At 37.0% G+C, this 16,237-nt stretch overlaps 1 protein-coding gene across 1 annotated transcript; it reads right to left on the bottom strand.

Annotated features, from left to right (window-relative positions):
* Nucleotides 1-214: 214 nt before the first annotated feature.
* LOC114456535 (cell surface A33 antigen-like) lies at nucleotides 215-11,050 on the bottom strand. Its single transcript, XM_028438377.1, has 7 exons — nucleotides 10,874-11,050; nucleotides 7,773-7,939; nucleotides 7,472-7,688; nucleotides 6,363-6,527; nucleotides 4,117-4,233; nucleotides 3,917-4,046; nucleotides 215-2,927 (listed from the first exon to the last, which is right to left on the bottom strand). Exons 1-7 carry the CDS (start codon nucleotides 10,908-10,910, stop codon nucleotides 2,489-2,491), a joined length of 1,272 nt encoding a protein of 423 aa, XP_028294178.1. The 5' UTR covers nucleotides 10,911-11,050; the 3' UTR covers nucleotides 215-2,488.
* Nucleotides 11,051-16,237: the final 5,187 nt, after the last annotated feature.

The raw sequence follows: 16,237 nt of genomic DNA, 5'->3' as shown, positions 1-16,237 counted from the left end.
AAAATATGGCAAGTTTGGTGTAGGTGCAGAAAAAGGGTAAAAATAAGCAAAAATTGTCAAATGGGGGTCCAGACTTTGATCGAACCTATTCATCCCTTTTTATACAGTGTTACAGATTAAAGAAACATATCTGAGTAAAGCAAATACTTCTTGGTGACATGACGAAGGCACACAATACATCTGTTTTTCAAGTTACATGACAAGTACACCAATAAAAGTTTAAATGTACTTTTTATTCATGTTTTTAAAAAACCTAAAAAAAAAAAAAAAAAGATACCTAACACCAGCTTTGACACAATCACCCTAACAATTAGGAGGGAGAAGGGATCTGGTTTGGCAAAATATGTGAAAAATACAAAACATTTAAACTACTTTAAAACTTTTATTATTTACAACAAACAGTGATTTTCTCCCTCCATAAAACATTTGAATAAAGATCAGGAACAAAAAGAACATAATGGGTAGGAATGCAATTTGCTGCTGATTTGTAAAAAAACAAAAACAATTTTAAACCAGTTTCTAAATCAGGCAAATTAAAAAAAAAAAAAAAAAAAAAACATTATTTATCATCCAACGTCAGGGAAAATATCACGTATGCAATTTGATTGGGGCTGAGTGATCAGAAATATATTACAGTCAGTCAAAAAAAATTCAGATCTAGTCAGCCAATTTTCAGTTTTATGTAAGATTTAAAGACAATTATTTTATTTATTTATTTTTTAAAAATGATTAAAAACAACTGAATCAGCACTAAAGCCATGTTTGAAACTGAAAAGGCCTCCAGAATTAAAAGCTCTGATTCACACACTCAGCAGGAAGTGAGTAACCGGAGGAATGTTTTAAACAAGTCTCAGCAAAATGCAACCAAACCAGATATACATATACTGTATATTTTTGTTTTTAAGTTTTTTTTACAGCATTTTAAAGTCACTGATGGACTTTACACACACAAAAATAAAATGCAAAACAGAAAACTTTTAGTAACATTTTATCTGTGTTTCATGGCTACTAGTAAACATGGAACATTTAGACAGCGACCTCCAAGCTTTGTGTTCTGTACAACTTAAAAAAGACATAAAAACATAAAATTAATACACCAGTTTGTATAACAGGTGCAGAAAAGTTAACTCAGCTGTGGAAGAGACGTAATAAATTAGTTGTTCATGACAATGTTCATGTTCATGACAAGATGATGAAAGATTATTTGTTCGTACTGTTTCTAATAGCGGTGATGAAAGCACAGATGTGAGTCATTATGTTTATATTATAACCAAACTACTTTACAGATCTGAGGAGCATTTAGTTTAACGCTAACGCAAGGTACACACAAAAGGATTTTCTAGTTTTTTTTCTGATCTGAAGAGATATTTTATCAGTTACAGACTGAATATTTAAAAAAATCAGGCATAGTCGTGATCGTACTGTATGTGGTGAGCTCTGATAACAACAACACAGCACTCTTAAAGGCACGGCATGTGAGTCGACTAAGTCACAGGAGCATCAGGAGGCTTGTCACGTGGATAAGCCTTTTATACACTGGGCATGTGCCACCTGCGGGGTCATAGGTCAGAGGTGTAAAAACGTCAACAAGCATGATCGGTCTGTTGATATTGCCAACCTAACAGCGTTAGTGTTTTAATAGTGTTTATATTATTCATAATACACAAATTCGGACTCTGGGGGACCAGGGCTTTCCGATGATACCACTTTCAGCCCCAACCGAGCACGTTTAGAAACCGATGGGAACAGCAGTATTAAAGCAAGGGCAGTCCCCTCACTTCCACACAGGTAACCCCTGGTCGACAAAAACACTGACTTCCAGGGCCTCCAGCGGTCGCAATTGGGACTCTACCCAGTAACGACGCATATATTCGGACTCGTGGGGGGAGGGAGGACCATAGCTATGGGATAAACAGTATCAAAGCGACAGACCTCCCTTGCTTCCACACTCCTCCCAATCTTTTAACTTGTGATTGTTATGTATTTGTAGCATGTTCTGTTATTATTATTATTATTGATGGGACAAGTGAGTGTGGAAAGGCCTATTACAGTATAGAGTTCTCACTTTGAGAAGGTACACCATTCACTAACCAGGTCCATGATTATTTTTATGAAGTTATCATTTTATTTCTATTTACAAATTTGAAGGAAGTGCACAAGATGGACATTAAACAGGCCGATAAGTGAAGCAGCATTTATGAGCTGATTCATGTTTACAAAATTTGACTAACCTGGGTTATTGTTTGAGAAGTCGGGAAAAACCCTGAATTTTCAGCTCATGTGCAGCATTAGCTTTGACAGCCATGGCAAGTTTACACCTCTGACCTTTGACCTCATGGCCCAGGTCGTCATTGTAAATGAGAACTGGTTCTCAACTGACCTTACCTGGTAAAATAAAGGTAAATAATGAGCGAGAACTCAACGAGAGCAAGATTTCCGAGTGTGAAAAGGCTTATTCAATAGGACAGGAAGCTGTGGATCAAGCATCCTAATCTCTCCGGGGTTTATTGGCTGGCACCTGTGGTCGGCTATCATAGGAGTTGTCGTAGCGGTCGTCAGCATTGTCGCGGTCCCTGCGGTCGTCTTCATAGCGGCGGTCGTCTTCATAGCGGCGGTCGTCTTCATAGCGGCGGTCGTCTTCATAGCGGCGGTCGTCTTCATAGCGGCGGGCACGATTCCCATCTCGTTGGCCTTCATAGTCGCTCTGCCTATCATCATAATCACTGCGACCGTCGATATAATCACTGCGGCGCTCGTCGTAGTCGCTTCGCCGTTCGTCGTAGTCGCGGTGACGGTCGTAGTCGCGCTCGCTCCTGTCTTCATACTTGTCTCGTGTATCGCTAGTGCTCCTCACTTCGTTCACCTCAGTGCTGCGTGCAGAGTCCTGCCTTTCAGGCTCTCGGTCAGTGTACTCTTCCTCACGAACTCTAGAAAAAGACAACAAAAAAACATCAGACATGCAGCAGGAAACCAGATGAAAAACAAAGATTTTGTGTGATCCATTCGTCCATCCATTTTCTGACGCGCTTGTTTTTAATTTTTTTGTATTTGGAAATAATGATACTAGACCCTTTTTTTTTTTAATAGTATCTTTGTCAAAATCTAGATACTGGTTAATCTCAATCCGTGTATCATTGGTTCATTCGTTTTTCATGTTTTTGTTACATAATGAAAAACAAATGAACCAATGATACTGGAAAACGCCTTGTTTTTCAAATTCAAGCTTTTTTGCTTCGGTACAGAAAACAAAAAAAACGAACACCTTTATTCATTTTCTCCATTACCGATTTGCCAAAGTACGTGACCCGGAAGTGAAACGTTGCACATTCCGTGATATTTTTAGTCTCTCAATCCTCCGTGAGGAGGTTCTGTGCCCAACACCAGCTAAAGCGAAAAGGATACGTTTCTGATGCACAGTTAGAAGCAGCAATCTTGTCAGGCCAAACTCTCGTGAGCATAGCTGTTAGCGTTGGATGAGAGTACACTTCCGGGTGTTACTTTGGCCAATCGGTAATGGAGAAAACAAATAAAGGTGATCGTTTTCCGTTTTTCTTTTTCTGTACCGAAACAAAAGAGCTTGAATTTGAAAAACAAGGCGTTTTCCGTTTTTTCATTTTGGTTTTGGAAACAAATAATGAGTGCTTTTTTTTCGTTTTTCATGTTTTTGTTACATAATGAAAAACAAATGAACGAATGATACACGAATTAATCTCCCTTATCTGACCAAAAAAATCATTTATTTTATCACTGTGGAGAGCAACAAGCAAATAGTTACTTGTTGAAAAAAGGATTAAACAGTTTTAGTAGAAATACAAAACTTATTTTGGCATTTAACTTTTTGTTGGACTATATATTTGCTGCTGATAAAATCCACACATGTAGTTCTCAGGTGCCAGTTTGTGTGCACATGAATTACCCCATGGCATATTTTTCATTTTCCTCCTTCTTCTTTCGGCAGCAGCAGCAATAAATAGTTACTATGAGAATAATCAAAGCAGCTGCAACTCCAACGATAATTCCTGCAGTAGCACCAATGTTTGAGGATGCTGTAGCAAAGAAAAAAGTCTGTAAGTCTTTGGTTTGTCCTTTGATGAAATCATTGCTGTGATTTCTTACGTGGCATGACTGAGAGGGTGACGTTACAGAAAGCAGAGCGAATCTTGTTTTTGGAGGTGCAGGTGTAGTATCCAGATGATTCCTTGGAGATATTAAACAGAGAGAGTTTTCCTCCACCTGGAAGACAAACACACCCATAACACACCACACTCAGGGCTGGATTCACACAGATCTGAAATAAAGGGTGGTAATTCAGTTGCTTCTCTAAATCCTTTAGTGATGCAGTTTCCTCACCTGCTGCGCGGAATTCACTAAGATCGCAGCAATCATTGGTGCACGAGCAGAACTGGTGCAGAACGCCCCTATTTAAATGAGCATTTGCTTGTTTAATGTAGAGACATCAGTGCGCACAAGCATTGATATTTGAGGAAGTTAAATTTGAGGCAGATAGACTGCTGCACAAACATTTAATAATGTAGAAATAAAGATTTGTTTTTCTTTAAAACAACAATTTTAAACCTAGTGATATTTTTTCCCCCTCATTTAATGTGGGTGCTCCGTTTGGTCCTGTAACTTTGCTCCGATCAGTGCATGCAAAATAGGCAGATTAGGACAGAAACCATCCTATTGATCTGTTGACGCCATTGATCTGAGTTAATACAGTAACACAGTGTCAATCAGTCCGCAGATGACCTGGAAGATGATGTACTGACATCTGAGTCCCTGAGTAGCTATGTGTCACCACCACACTCACATATGCGCTCATTGTGCCATCGTGCGTAAATACGCATCTCTGATCAGCTGATTCTGGCCTGACATCAACGCGACACAAGACATTGATGGTCAAAACATGGAGAGAAAGACGAGGTCACTGGAGCTGTGGCCGAAGCGACATCAATCTATGATCACATTCATGGATCTCCGCGCACAAGAGCGAACACACACGGAAACACACGGGCTGCAGGCATCCAGCTGTCTCTCTCCCTCACACACTTTAATCACGCTTTATTTTCTATTTCAGTGGATGTTAATATTATTGACTATTGTTTTATTTTAATTATTTTCTTGCAACAGAAAGACAAACTGTAGCCTGTTTCATGGGTTTTCTGTCAACTGCGTGTGTCTGCAACTACTTCCCAGTCGTACTATTTTTCCGTACAAAAACTATCACCGCAAACAGATCCAGATTTCATGAATCGCATAGCGCCCACTGCAATAATTTATTTGCATTTCCTCCTCCGCTTTTTTGCTCCCTTCGTGAGATCCGCCTACTATATATATTCTATAGAGGGAAGCGCGCTAAATGGATTGAGGGCACTCTGGAATGTGCAGCAGCAGCGTACTCCTGATTCTCTGGGGAATTACGTTTGCTCATGTTTTATTACCCCTAAACCTTTGGTGAATCCAGCCCTCACTGCACTGGTTACATGCTAAACAAACTGCAACAGAAACAGACAAACAGAGGCACCCACACTCGATGACATGATGGTTCATTTTGAACATTATTGAACTTAATATATATTTGTACAATATGGAGGGAAGCCGGTAATTTCAGGAAGGACTTTTAATTTGAAAGAGAAATCAGGAAAACTGCTTAAATCTATGAAAATTCCTTTTATTTGCTGCCTCCTACACCTTCAGAATCAGTAGCACTTTATTTATCCCAAGGGGAAATTACTTATGTCACAGACACTCTAGAAATATTACAAATGAAAAGAATAAACACAAAACAAAGAAAGTAAACGTACATAATTAAAAGACTGTACATTTAAAAAAGATCATCAGAACATATTCGTATCCTACCACACCATACCTTATATTTTAAGGTATTTTATGCATTTTTATTTCATTTTGTAAAGTGGTCTTGAGTGCGATTAAAGGCACCACTGCATAAACTGTATTATTATTAGGTATAATTATTTTAAAAACTGTTAATCACTTTATCCATCAGTGCAAGCAGATTAACAATTACTGCTTGATAATTTTTAATTGACTTAATTTGTTACTCCTAAAAATCAATGTTTTCCATATATTTGTTTTAAAATGTAATCATAAGATGGTTTTAGTACAGCTGAAATAAGTTAATACAACTGATGTGACAATGTATGTCAGTGGTTAATATTTTGTACTTTTTGTCGTAAGCAGTGGATTTTCTGCCACTTTCTAAAGGTCTGCTGCACTCTTTAAGGCTGCCACAGTAGGAACATTTAATATGATAACCCATACCCATGCCATATCCTTTAAGCTACTAGTTTTACCGTTATTATTATTATTATGGCTGATTTGAGAACATCCTTTCTACTTACTCTGAGTGGTTCTGGGTTCTTTAAGACGAGGCATGTTTCGTACGTCTTTGCTGTCCCATGAGTATTGAGGAGGAGGAGAACCTTCTGCAGAGTGACAGGTCAGGTTGATGTTCTGACCGTACTCTGCTTTTCCCTGGATCCCACAGACGGGTGTGGATGGAGCCACTGAAAAATGGAAATCCAAATATGAAGTGTTTCCTTTTTTTCTTTGAGGATATAAACCAGGGTTGGGGTAATTTATCATTTTAATTGTGTAATTGGAAATAATTACAATTATGACATAATTATAACTGTCATGGTAATTGGAAAAACATGTTGCTGTTGTAATTGTAATTGAATTCAGATAATTGACTTTGTAATAGTAATTGGCATGAACATTTTATAGAAACTGTCAATTACAATGTAATTGAAGACAAAACTGGGGAACCATGTTACATACTTAGTTAACAATTATTAAAATATCAAGTTTACCTGTTGGTTCTCTTGAGGATTGTTTTAATATTTAAAAAATAGTTTGAAATCGAGGGGTATACAGACACAAAAAAGGCTCAGACGTACACACCAAAATAATTTATACCAATATTTTCAATGATAAGGAAGCCTAATGCGGTAAACAAGTGATAAAATACTAATTTCAGGATATGTAATTGTTTTAGTGGGGCGACCGTGGCTCAGGTGGTAGTGGGTCGTCTTCTGATCGAGAGGTTGGGGGTTCGATCCCAGTACCTGACTATGTGTCGAAGTGTCCTTGGGCAAGACACTGAACCCTAAGTTGCTCCCAGTGGTCGACTAGCGCCTTGCATGGCAGTCCTGTCCCACTGGTGTGTGAATGTGAGAGTGATTGGGTGAATGCGCTGATATGTAAAGCGCTTTGAGACTGCTTCAGTGTGGGGATAAAGCGCTATATAAAATCAAGTCCATTTACCATTTAGTGTATTTTACAGCCGATTTAAGACTTGGGTTAAAACTGATCCGTTATTACAAGAGATGCTAACAGAAAGCTAACACAAGAGGAAGATTCAATTGTATGGGCTTATTCATTAATGGCTTAGTAATAGTAATGTTCCAAATCTGTTTGACTCTAACAAATGTATTAAAATACTAGTTACCCAGGACGATCAGACGGGCAGTGTCCTTCGGCGTGCCCTCATCATCACCTGGGATCTGAACGCGGCACTCGAACACTTTATTGTCAGCCAGAGTGATTGACTTGAGTTTCAGGTTAGCCTTCCCTTTGAGGACGTCAATGTCCACGGAAGCTCGACCTTCATACAGTGACTTGATGTCTGTGATTTTGCTGGGATAGTAGTGGGTGAGGATCAGCGTCTGTTTTACAAAAAGAAAGAGTTGAAGGAGCGTTGTCGGCAAACTGATTTAACTGCTGTGACTTTGGTTTATAGAGAAACTGACCTCCTCAGCACCAGCTTGTACTCCTTCCACAGACCATGTGATGATGACAAGTTTGGGAGGGCTAATTTTAGTTTTGAAGAAACAGGGTAGAGTGATGTTGTCGCCTCTTGCATACTCGTACTCTTTTTTTTCAATAGTGACCTCAATGGCACCAACAGCCAACAGCACTGAAACAAACACAAACACAATCATAAGAATAACATTTAACTGCCTGAAGAAAGCGATACCTGGATGACTGAGGTCATTTACAGTTGATAAGAAATGAAAATAATGATAGCCTTTGTAGGCCTGGGCAATATAAGATTCATGATATATCGCAAGTTTTCTATTCTGTCTCTATTCTATTTTTTAATAGCGTATATTACTTGATATTAAAAAGTAGGAACAATTAGTTTAAACTGGCAAATAAAGGGCATGACAAATTGTGATTGTGATAAATGGGAAAGAAATGAGCATGAAATAAGGTGAAAAGAGGTTAAAAGTGACAATAATGGGAAAGAGAAAATGTCTTGAAAGTGGAAAACGTGCAGAAAAGACATTTAAATTTGATAGAGAAGTGGCAGAAACGGGAGTAATGTATTAAAAATGCATTAAAAAAGCAAGAAAAAGTGATGAAAATAGGTTATAATATGTAAAGTTTGGTGTAGTGGCAGAAAAAGGGTAATAAATAAGCAGAAATAGGCTATTTTTGTTGTTGTTGTTGTTTTGTTTTTCGTATTTTATCGAAGCGTCTCACGACCCCAAATGGGGTCCTCACTCCCGAAATTGAAAATTGAAAATTCCTGCCCTAAACAAGCCATACTAAAGAACTCACTCACACACGCTGTCCCTTTGCATCAGTGAATTTAACCCAGAATTGTCTTTCTGGTGAGACTTTATTTAGAAATTTATATCATATATATCTCCATTTTGAGAAAAAATATTGAGATATGAGTTTTGATCCATATCGTCCAAACCCATAAGCTTTTGTGCTAAAGTATCAATTCCAGGGAATTCAAAGCTTTTTCCATTATTGAGACACCACTGCTCAGAATGTACACTTGGTATTTGTCGCTGTGGACTAATGAATACACAGACTTGTGGTTGTGGAGAGCTTTCAGACACACCCACACCTGCAGCTCAACAACACACAGACGGGTAATGTATGTCCACACGAAAAACCACCCACAGTCCCATGAATATGTTTGGACTTGTGTGTGCACGTGACGTGAGCACCAGTGTGTGAACATCACAATGGAATGACTTTTGAATGATACAAAAATGCACACCAAGAGACAATACCCATAACTTACAAACAACAATTAGATATACTGATTACAACTTCTATACCTCTAAAAAATCACACGAGTGTGTGACAGACTAATCAAATATAGCAACTTCTAATAATTATCCGCTTGTTATGTGCACAACGTTCATTGTGTAAACACTCAAACAATGACACTGCCGTTCATTATGATTTTCTTTGCATGGAAAACCCCAGAATAAAAAAAAAGGTTTGCAGTTCTTTTTAAGTTACGTATCATAGTGCTGGGCATTATGGACCAAAACTCAAATCTTGATATTTTTTCTCAAAATAGTAGCAATATACGACATAAATCTCGATAGTTTTATTTCAAATGAAGTCTGACCAGAAGGACAATTCTGGGTTAAATTTGATGATCCAAATACCACACAGGCACATTTATTAACACACAATTGCACAATATGTGCCACTTTAGTCTTTTTCTCCTCCAAGGGACAGCACGTGTGAGTGAGTTCTGTAGCACGGCTTGTTTAGGGGAAGGTCTGAGAGTTAGGACGCACTTGGTGATCTATCAAACTGTGCTTTTTATGCTGTTCTGAGAAGTAGTGAAAGCTGCGACTCCTAAAACAAGTATTTTAAAACAAAATAAGCTATAAAACATATACATATACTGTAGATATAGGCGATAGTCATTTTTTTAAACCCCCAAAAAAGAAAACTCAATATATCTTGAATCTCGATATATCGCCCAGTTCTGACATATCACATGTTCATGCAAAAGATCCAAATAAAACATTTTGTATCGATATAAAACTTCTTATTTACTGACATAAACATACAGTCAGTTTCTATCCCTTTTTTTTTAGTTTTAGTTTCATCAGGATTATGGAGGATGTCACAGACTGATAATTGACCTGAGAGCTTGTGTAATAGAGTGGATGAAATAAATACCTCGCCCTCTCAATCAGCAATTACACATACGCACACGCAATAGGAAGGGGGCAGAGCGGGGGGTGCAACATATACTGTAACTACATGTACTTAGATAAATGCTTGGGTGCCTTTAGTTATAATTGGTGGAATTATAAGGCATTATCATCCATTTATAAGCCCAAAGAACAACTTTTGTACAATATAAAGGTGAGGTGAAAGCTTGTGTGACAATATATTGTGATATCAAAATGTAACAAGATCTATTATAGACGATAGGGGTGGTATTGATTATAGAGAGGGGAGGGATTATGTGGATCTACACAGCCCTTACATCTGGGCTGTGTAGACTGTTCTAGTTGTATAAAAAACTTTGTAATGCAATGTTCACTTTAGAAGAATGTCATAATAGCATAATTTGTCAGTCTCTGTTTTAAAATTGTAGTTACGGAGAAGCACTTTTTGCACTTTAAATAGGACAAAATAGTCTTATTTATGTTCACATTGTTTATTTTATTTTCTCTTCTCCTTTTAAGTTGAAAAAAAGGGTCATACCCAGAGTAAGTAAGTATGCCCAGAGATGAAATCAAATAAAAGTGTTTATTTTTGAAAAAGCAATCTTTTTATATATTTTTTTCCTGATCGTGAGCTCATTAAGGTCTGTCGTATCGTATCGTGAACTTTGTCTATCGCCCCACCCTAAATGTTTGATATAAATTTGATTAAAACATTTTTTTTTAATTATTATTATTATTATTCTCTCCTTTTATCTTCAAAGATATCGTAAATAAATGTTTACAGAGAGGTTTCCTGCAGAAACAGGCTTGTGAGGCCTGCTCTCTGAAGGTGAGCCTGGGTCGGTGTACAGTAAACAGGTGTGGCCGTTTAACGAGCACAAATAACTTTGAATAATGAATTTACGACTCACCCACACACAGCAGAGTCAGTGTAACGACCTTCTCCATGTCAAATATATCTCTTGACTTAAACTGCGCTTACAGAGCCCGGTTGGTGTTCGTCTGGTGTTCTGCAAAGAAAAACGGAAAAGTGGAGAAGCGAGCAACAGCATCGAAACCTGAGATTCTCGGTACTGATGCGCTCGCGGGGTGCGGCCGCTGCTTCTGTGTGACGGACTCTGGTTTCCACCAATCAGCGCGCTTCCTGCCACGCAGGTAACATATTTGTCCCGCCCCCTCCCGGACGTGTTTCAGCCTGTTTTTGTTTTTTTTTTTTGCTCTACCTTTGGAAAAATATCTGACTCATTTTCTTTGGCCAAGGTTTTCCTTTCCAGGCCATATCCCTTTGATTTAAAACATATTTTACTCCAAAGGTCGCATTTGAATGACTTTATATATATTGATGATATGATAAAATATTCTAAAGTCACATAAAACATGGATGTTTCACTATATTCATATGTATTTTTTATTTGAAACCTCCATTAGAGTGTTATAAATAGACTTGGAACTGTTTAACATGGAGCCATAAAGGACAAAGCAAACAGGAACAGGCAACATACAAAAAAAAAAAAAAAAAAAGGAAGAAGAAGTAGAAAAAAAAAAAAAAAAAAACAGACCCGTGTTTGTGAAGGAACAGTTTTTCATTTTTCTGTCAGACTGGTTTGACAATGATTTGTAAGACACGTATCCACTTACTGGTCTATGCACTTACCTGTGCGCGCTCTCTCTTTCTCTCTCAGAAATAGTTTCCTACAGAGGAACATCAGGGAGGATTTGGTTCAATATGTTTCTAACGTGGCTCAACATTTAGTGTACGTATTAGTGTATGTTGTTTCCCAGTAGAATCACTTTACCTTTCTGATGTGTGGGAGTGTGTCTCCTGAATGCATGGAAGCAGTGTCTACTCCTCACCTGCAGTGTACAATGCAGTCTGAATGCTGTAACTTCACATATATAGTATATACTAGGGCTGTGTATTATACATTCTTATTCCGATACATAGGTCACGAAGGCGATTATTGTGATTTTTTTTTTTTTTTTTTTAATATCTGACTTAAGAAACAATTATTCTGTAAATATGTACACCTTAATGAGAACATTATGTATGAAATATATTTTACACTCAAAACATTGGCTTTAACATGCCATGTGTCAACAACTTAAAATTTAAAAAAAAAAAAAAAAACATACAATCTGCCTGTGGCTTTTAAACCATCTTTGACTTTAGTGCAACTTAACTGAGGTATATGCCTAGAACAGGGGTCTGCAACCTTTACTCTGAAAGGAGCCATTTTGCCTCATCTCACCTGGATTAAAGTCCTCCTGGAGCCAAAAAAATACCTTCTCAATGAAGACAATACAGTGTATTAAATTCCATATTGTTAAAATTATATAGAATAATGTTTGATTTATATTGATCATGTAAATGGCAACTTAAAACAGTTTAAAATACAATAAAATGAATTGACATCAAGAAATAAAACAGTATATTGCATCTTCAAATTCTTACACATGAACTCAATGTTATATAAAGAAGTGTTTTTTTTAGTTAATGTATTTGAAAGGCTACAAAAGTAACTTGAATTTGATAACACATGATCATGTGGTCAACACATGCGAATTGCTTATTTCTTACCACACATAAAACATGCATATTTAACCGGCAAATTGGTGGTTAAATGAATCTGTTCCCACACAATTAAAATCTCTATTTTCTTCCCAAATAGTGTTTTTGTTTTTTTAGTTATCTTACCAGGGATTTAAAACTTAAGATTAACCACAGGTGTAGGAAAGTTGATGTTGCAGGAGGTGAAGTAGGAAGGTGCTGAGTCTTTGCACAATGTAATTTATTTTAGGTAAACAAATTATTATATCATGATTTTACTTGTCATTAATCATTAATAGCATCTGTAAAAAATGACTTTATTTCAATAGTTTTTTTTAAGCTATAGGGAGCCATTGCAAAAGAGTCAAAGAGCCGCATTAGGCTCCAGAGCTGCAGGTTGCAGACCCCTGGCCTAGAACAACAAAATAAATGCAGAAAGATACTTTCTTTTTAGGTTTTATTGAAAAAAAAATACAAGCTGGTCAACATGCCCAGGTTTCAGCGCACTTCTTTGTGCAGTTACAATGTCTCCTGCAGTGAAAAAGACTTTCCAGGTTAAATAAAAGTTAGAAGAAAAAAAGAAAAAAAAAACTTTTTTTAATAAAAAAATAAAAAATATCGATATGGATGCATTTTGAATCGACTCGGGAATCACACAACATAATATTGCGATATATTGCCGAATCGAAATTCTATCTTCTGCTGCCGTGGGTTCAAATCCTGCTTTTGTCATATATATTTTTTCATTTCAACATATTTAACACGGCAAATTTCACCTTTAAAAATACATATACAAAATCAGTAAACATTTTAGGGTGTTTCCTGGATTAGGGTTGGGGTTAGGGCTAAAATGAAAGGGTTAGCGAGACAACTAAAAATAAATATGAGCTAAAATAAAACTGACAGAACTTTAAATCAGGTGGTGTACCTATCACGTCACCTAAACGGGCCAATGAGGGGCACTGCGTATGAATAGATTGGCAGTCTATTCATACGTTTCCGTATCAATAGTCACGGCCAAAATCTAAAATTCTTTTTCAGAATAAAATAACACCAATTAATTCAATTCAAATTGAATACATTCTCAGGCTACATTTATATACATCACACATAGCTACATTTATGTACTTAAAAATATTTTCCTCTGAAAGTCAATTACAATACAAAACGTAACCTTCCTCTTCTGTTAGTTGTTATGCTGCAAAGAAGTGGAACAAACTGCCAGCAGAGCTGAAGTCAGCATCGAATGTGAACCTTTTAAATCAAAGTTAAAGGCACTTTTTTTCTCTACTGCATATGATTGAGAGAGAGATTTTTTGTCATGTTGTTGATGTCATGATGATTTTACTGATGATTTTAATTGATTTTACTGATGATTTTAAATGTTCTTATTGATTTTAAACAATTGAATGTTTTATCATGTAAAGCACATTGAGTTGCCTTGAGTATGAAATGCGCTATACAAATAAATTTGCCTTGCCTTGCCTTGCCTTAGCATCATAATTAATAACTGGTCAGTTTGACCCATGTCTTAAATTAGCTGTGAAATACTAAAAAATATTATCTATCATCTAATTTGTTTCTTATCTCTTAGTTACCTTCCTAATCAATTCAAATATTGGTATGTTATTATTGGTGTGGGCTTTTTTTCTGTCAGTAAAAAAAATGATAAAACTATCCTTAAGAGAACTGACAGGTATTTGATCTGAAACATATTTTAATAATAGTTTACTACGTATGTTTAAGATAGAACTGTAACGTGGTTCCACAGTTTTGCGTTTAATGAAATTGTGAATCAGTTTTCATAGAATTTCCATGACAATTACAATTACAAAGTCAATTATCTGAACTCAATTACAATTAAATTACGATTACAGCAGCAACAGATCTTTTCGATTACAACTACAATTGTAATGAAGTTATAATTGTAATGAATTGCCAATTATGCAATTACAATTATAATTGACCTCAACTTTGAGTACAAGTATTTCCATCCGTTTGGATCAATGAAGAGTATTTTTTAAGCAATGTCACGTTGTTATTTTTAATCTTGTGCATTAATCTCCACCTCTGCCTGTTTTCCACTGACAAGGCAGCAAACTGTTGAATCACAGCAGATATTTTAAGATTGTTAGAAGATCTCAACATTTTGCACGTACATCCATGAACAGCTTTTATGATTAGAAATGTTATTTCCCCCTCACATGAGCCTCTTTGTTATCGATTTTACACCTGCAGCTCTTTGTTTGTGATGTCTCTGTGATGTCTGTGATAGACAATTCAATACTCAGTACATTAGCTGCCTCTGTGCTTGAGTGCCTGCTGACTAGCTTTTAGTCTTCATTTTGACCATCCAGTGTGTAGTTTTATTATCATTTAGCAGTCGAGGGTCCTCAGACTACACCTTTCTCCTGAAAGCAGCAAACCTTTGAATTGGATCCAGCAGGACATAAGATAAGTACAGCCTGTCATACTGTGGCATCACAGAGAAATGGGCTAAATGCACTGGAACCATTAACACACCACACGAGTCAGACTCTAAAATTACGAATTAAGGGGTTATATATTATTTTTTTGCTATTTCTCTCAATTTCAGTTTGAAACATTTTGAATTTTTGACACATTATAAGATTAGTATTTGTTGGAGCACTTGTGGTGAGCACTTGGGGACTGTTCTCTCACCCAAGGGGTTGATGGGTAGGAGGTGTGGTTTTACGGTGTGGTTTTACGCCCTATATGTGTTGACACGCTTTGTATCATTTACTTGTGTGATGCTGCTGAACTGATTAAAAGCTGTACTAACCTCTCCCTGAGTCGTTCCTCATCCTGCCACAATATCATATATTCACTTGTGATGATCTGCTGAAAATCTGCCGTGACGTATTTGAAACACTGACATGAAAAGCTTGTTACTACACTCTGGGTCAGATTAGCTAAGATCTTAAATAAAGGGCACTCAATCACCTGCGTACCTCAGTACTTGGGTGAGGAATTTACTAAGATAGCAGTGCAAATCGGTGTGCGTGCAGATGTGGTTAAGACCGCCCTATTTAAATGAGAATTTTGCACGTGTTCTGTTCAACATGGAGAATGTAGGACAGCTGAGTGCACAAAAGTGACAAAATTACCAGTAAATTTGAAGAAGTTGAATTGGAGGTGATTTTGCAATTGAGCAGCAGGAGGACTTCCCTGTCTGTTGTCATTCGCTTTCACTGGTGAAAGCGAATAATTTCACATGGCATTTCTGTAGGGGGAGGGTGAGACAGTGATTTTCCATACATCTTCTCTGACACAAGTGTTGCCTGAGCACCTGTGTCGAGCAACATTTGTACTTCTTTGCCTTCTGTCTCATCCGGGATGTGAATGCCACATGATTTGCTGTTGGCGGTGTACACTGTGCATACATCCAGCTCATCATTGTCCTCTTCATCACCTTTTGTTCCGTCTTGTTCTTGTACATATTGTGCCCTTTTATTCCTACATGCCTGTGCAATGTGACCAACTTTTGAGCAGAAATGACCTTTTTCATTTTTGAATCTACATGTCTGTGCAGTGTGCTAACCCCCACAGTGGTAACACAGCCTCATCATTTTTCTGTGAGGCTTTGACATTCTTTGGTTCATTTGGTGATACTGAGAATTTATTTTTCCATTTACTTTTACTTTTCACCTGGTGCACTTTATTTATATTTCCAGCATCTTTAAATTTTCCTGAAAATTCTTGTGCA

Source organism: Gouania willdenowi, chromosome 3 (assembly GCF_900634775.1).
Source record: "Gouania willdenowi chromosome 3, fGouWil2.1, whole genome shotgun sequence".
NCBI classification, from domain to species: Eukaryota; Metazoa; Chordata; class Actinopteri; order Blenniiformes; family Gobiesocidae; genus Gouania; species Gouania willdenowi.
This window is presented reverse-complemented; position numbering and strand designations above follow the sequence as displayed.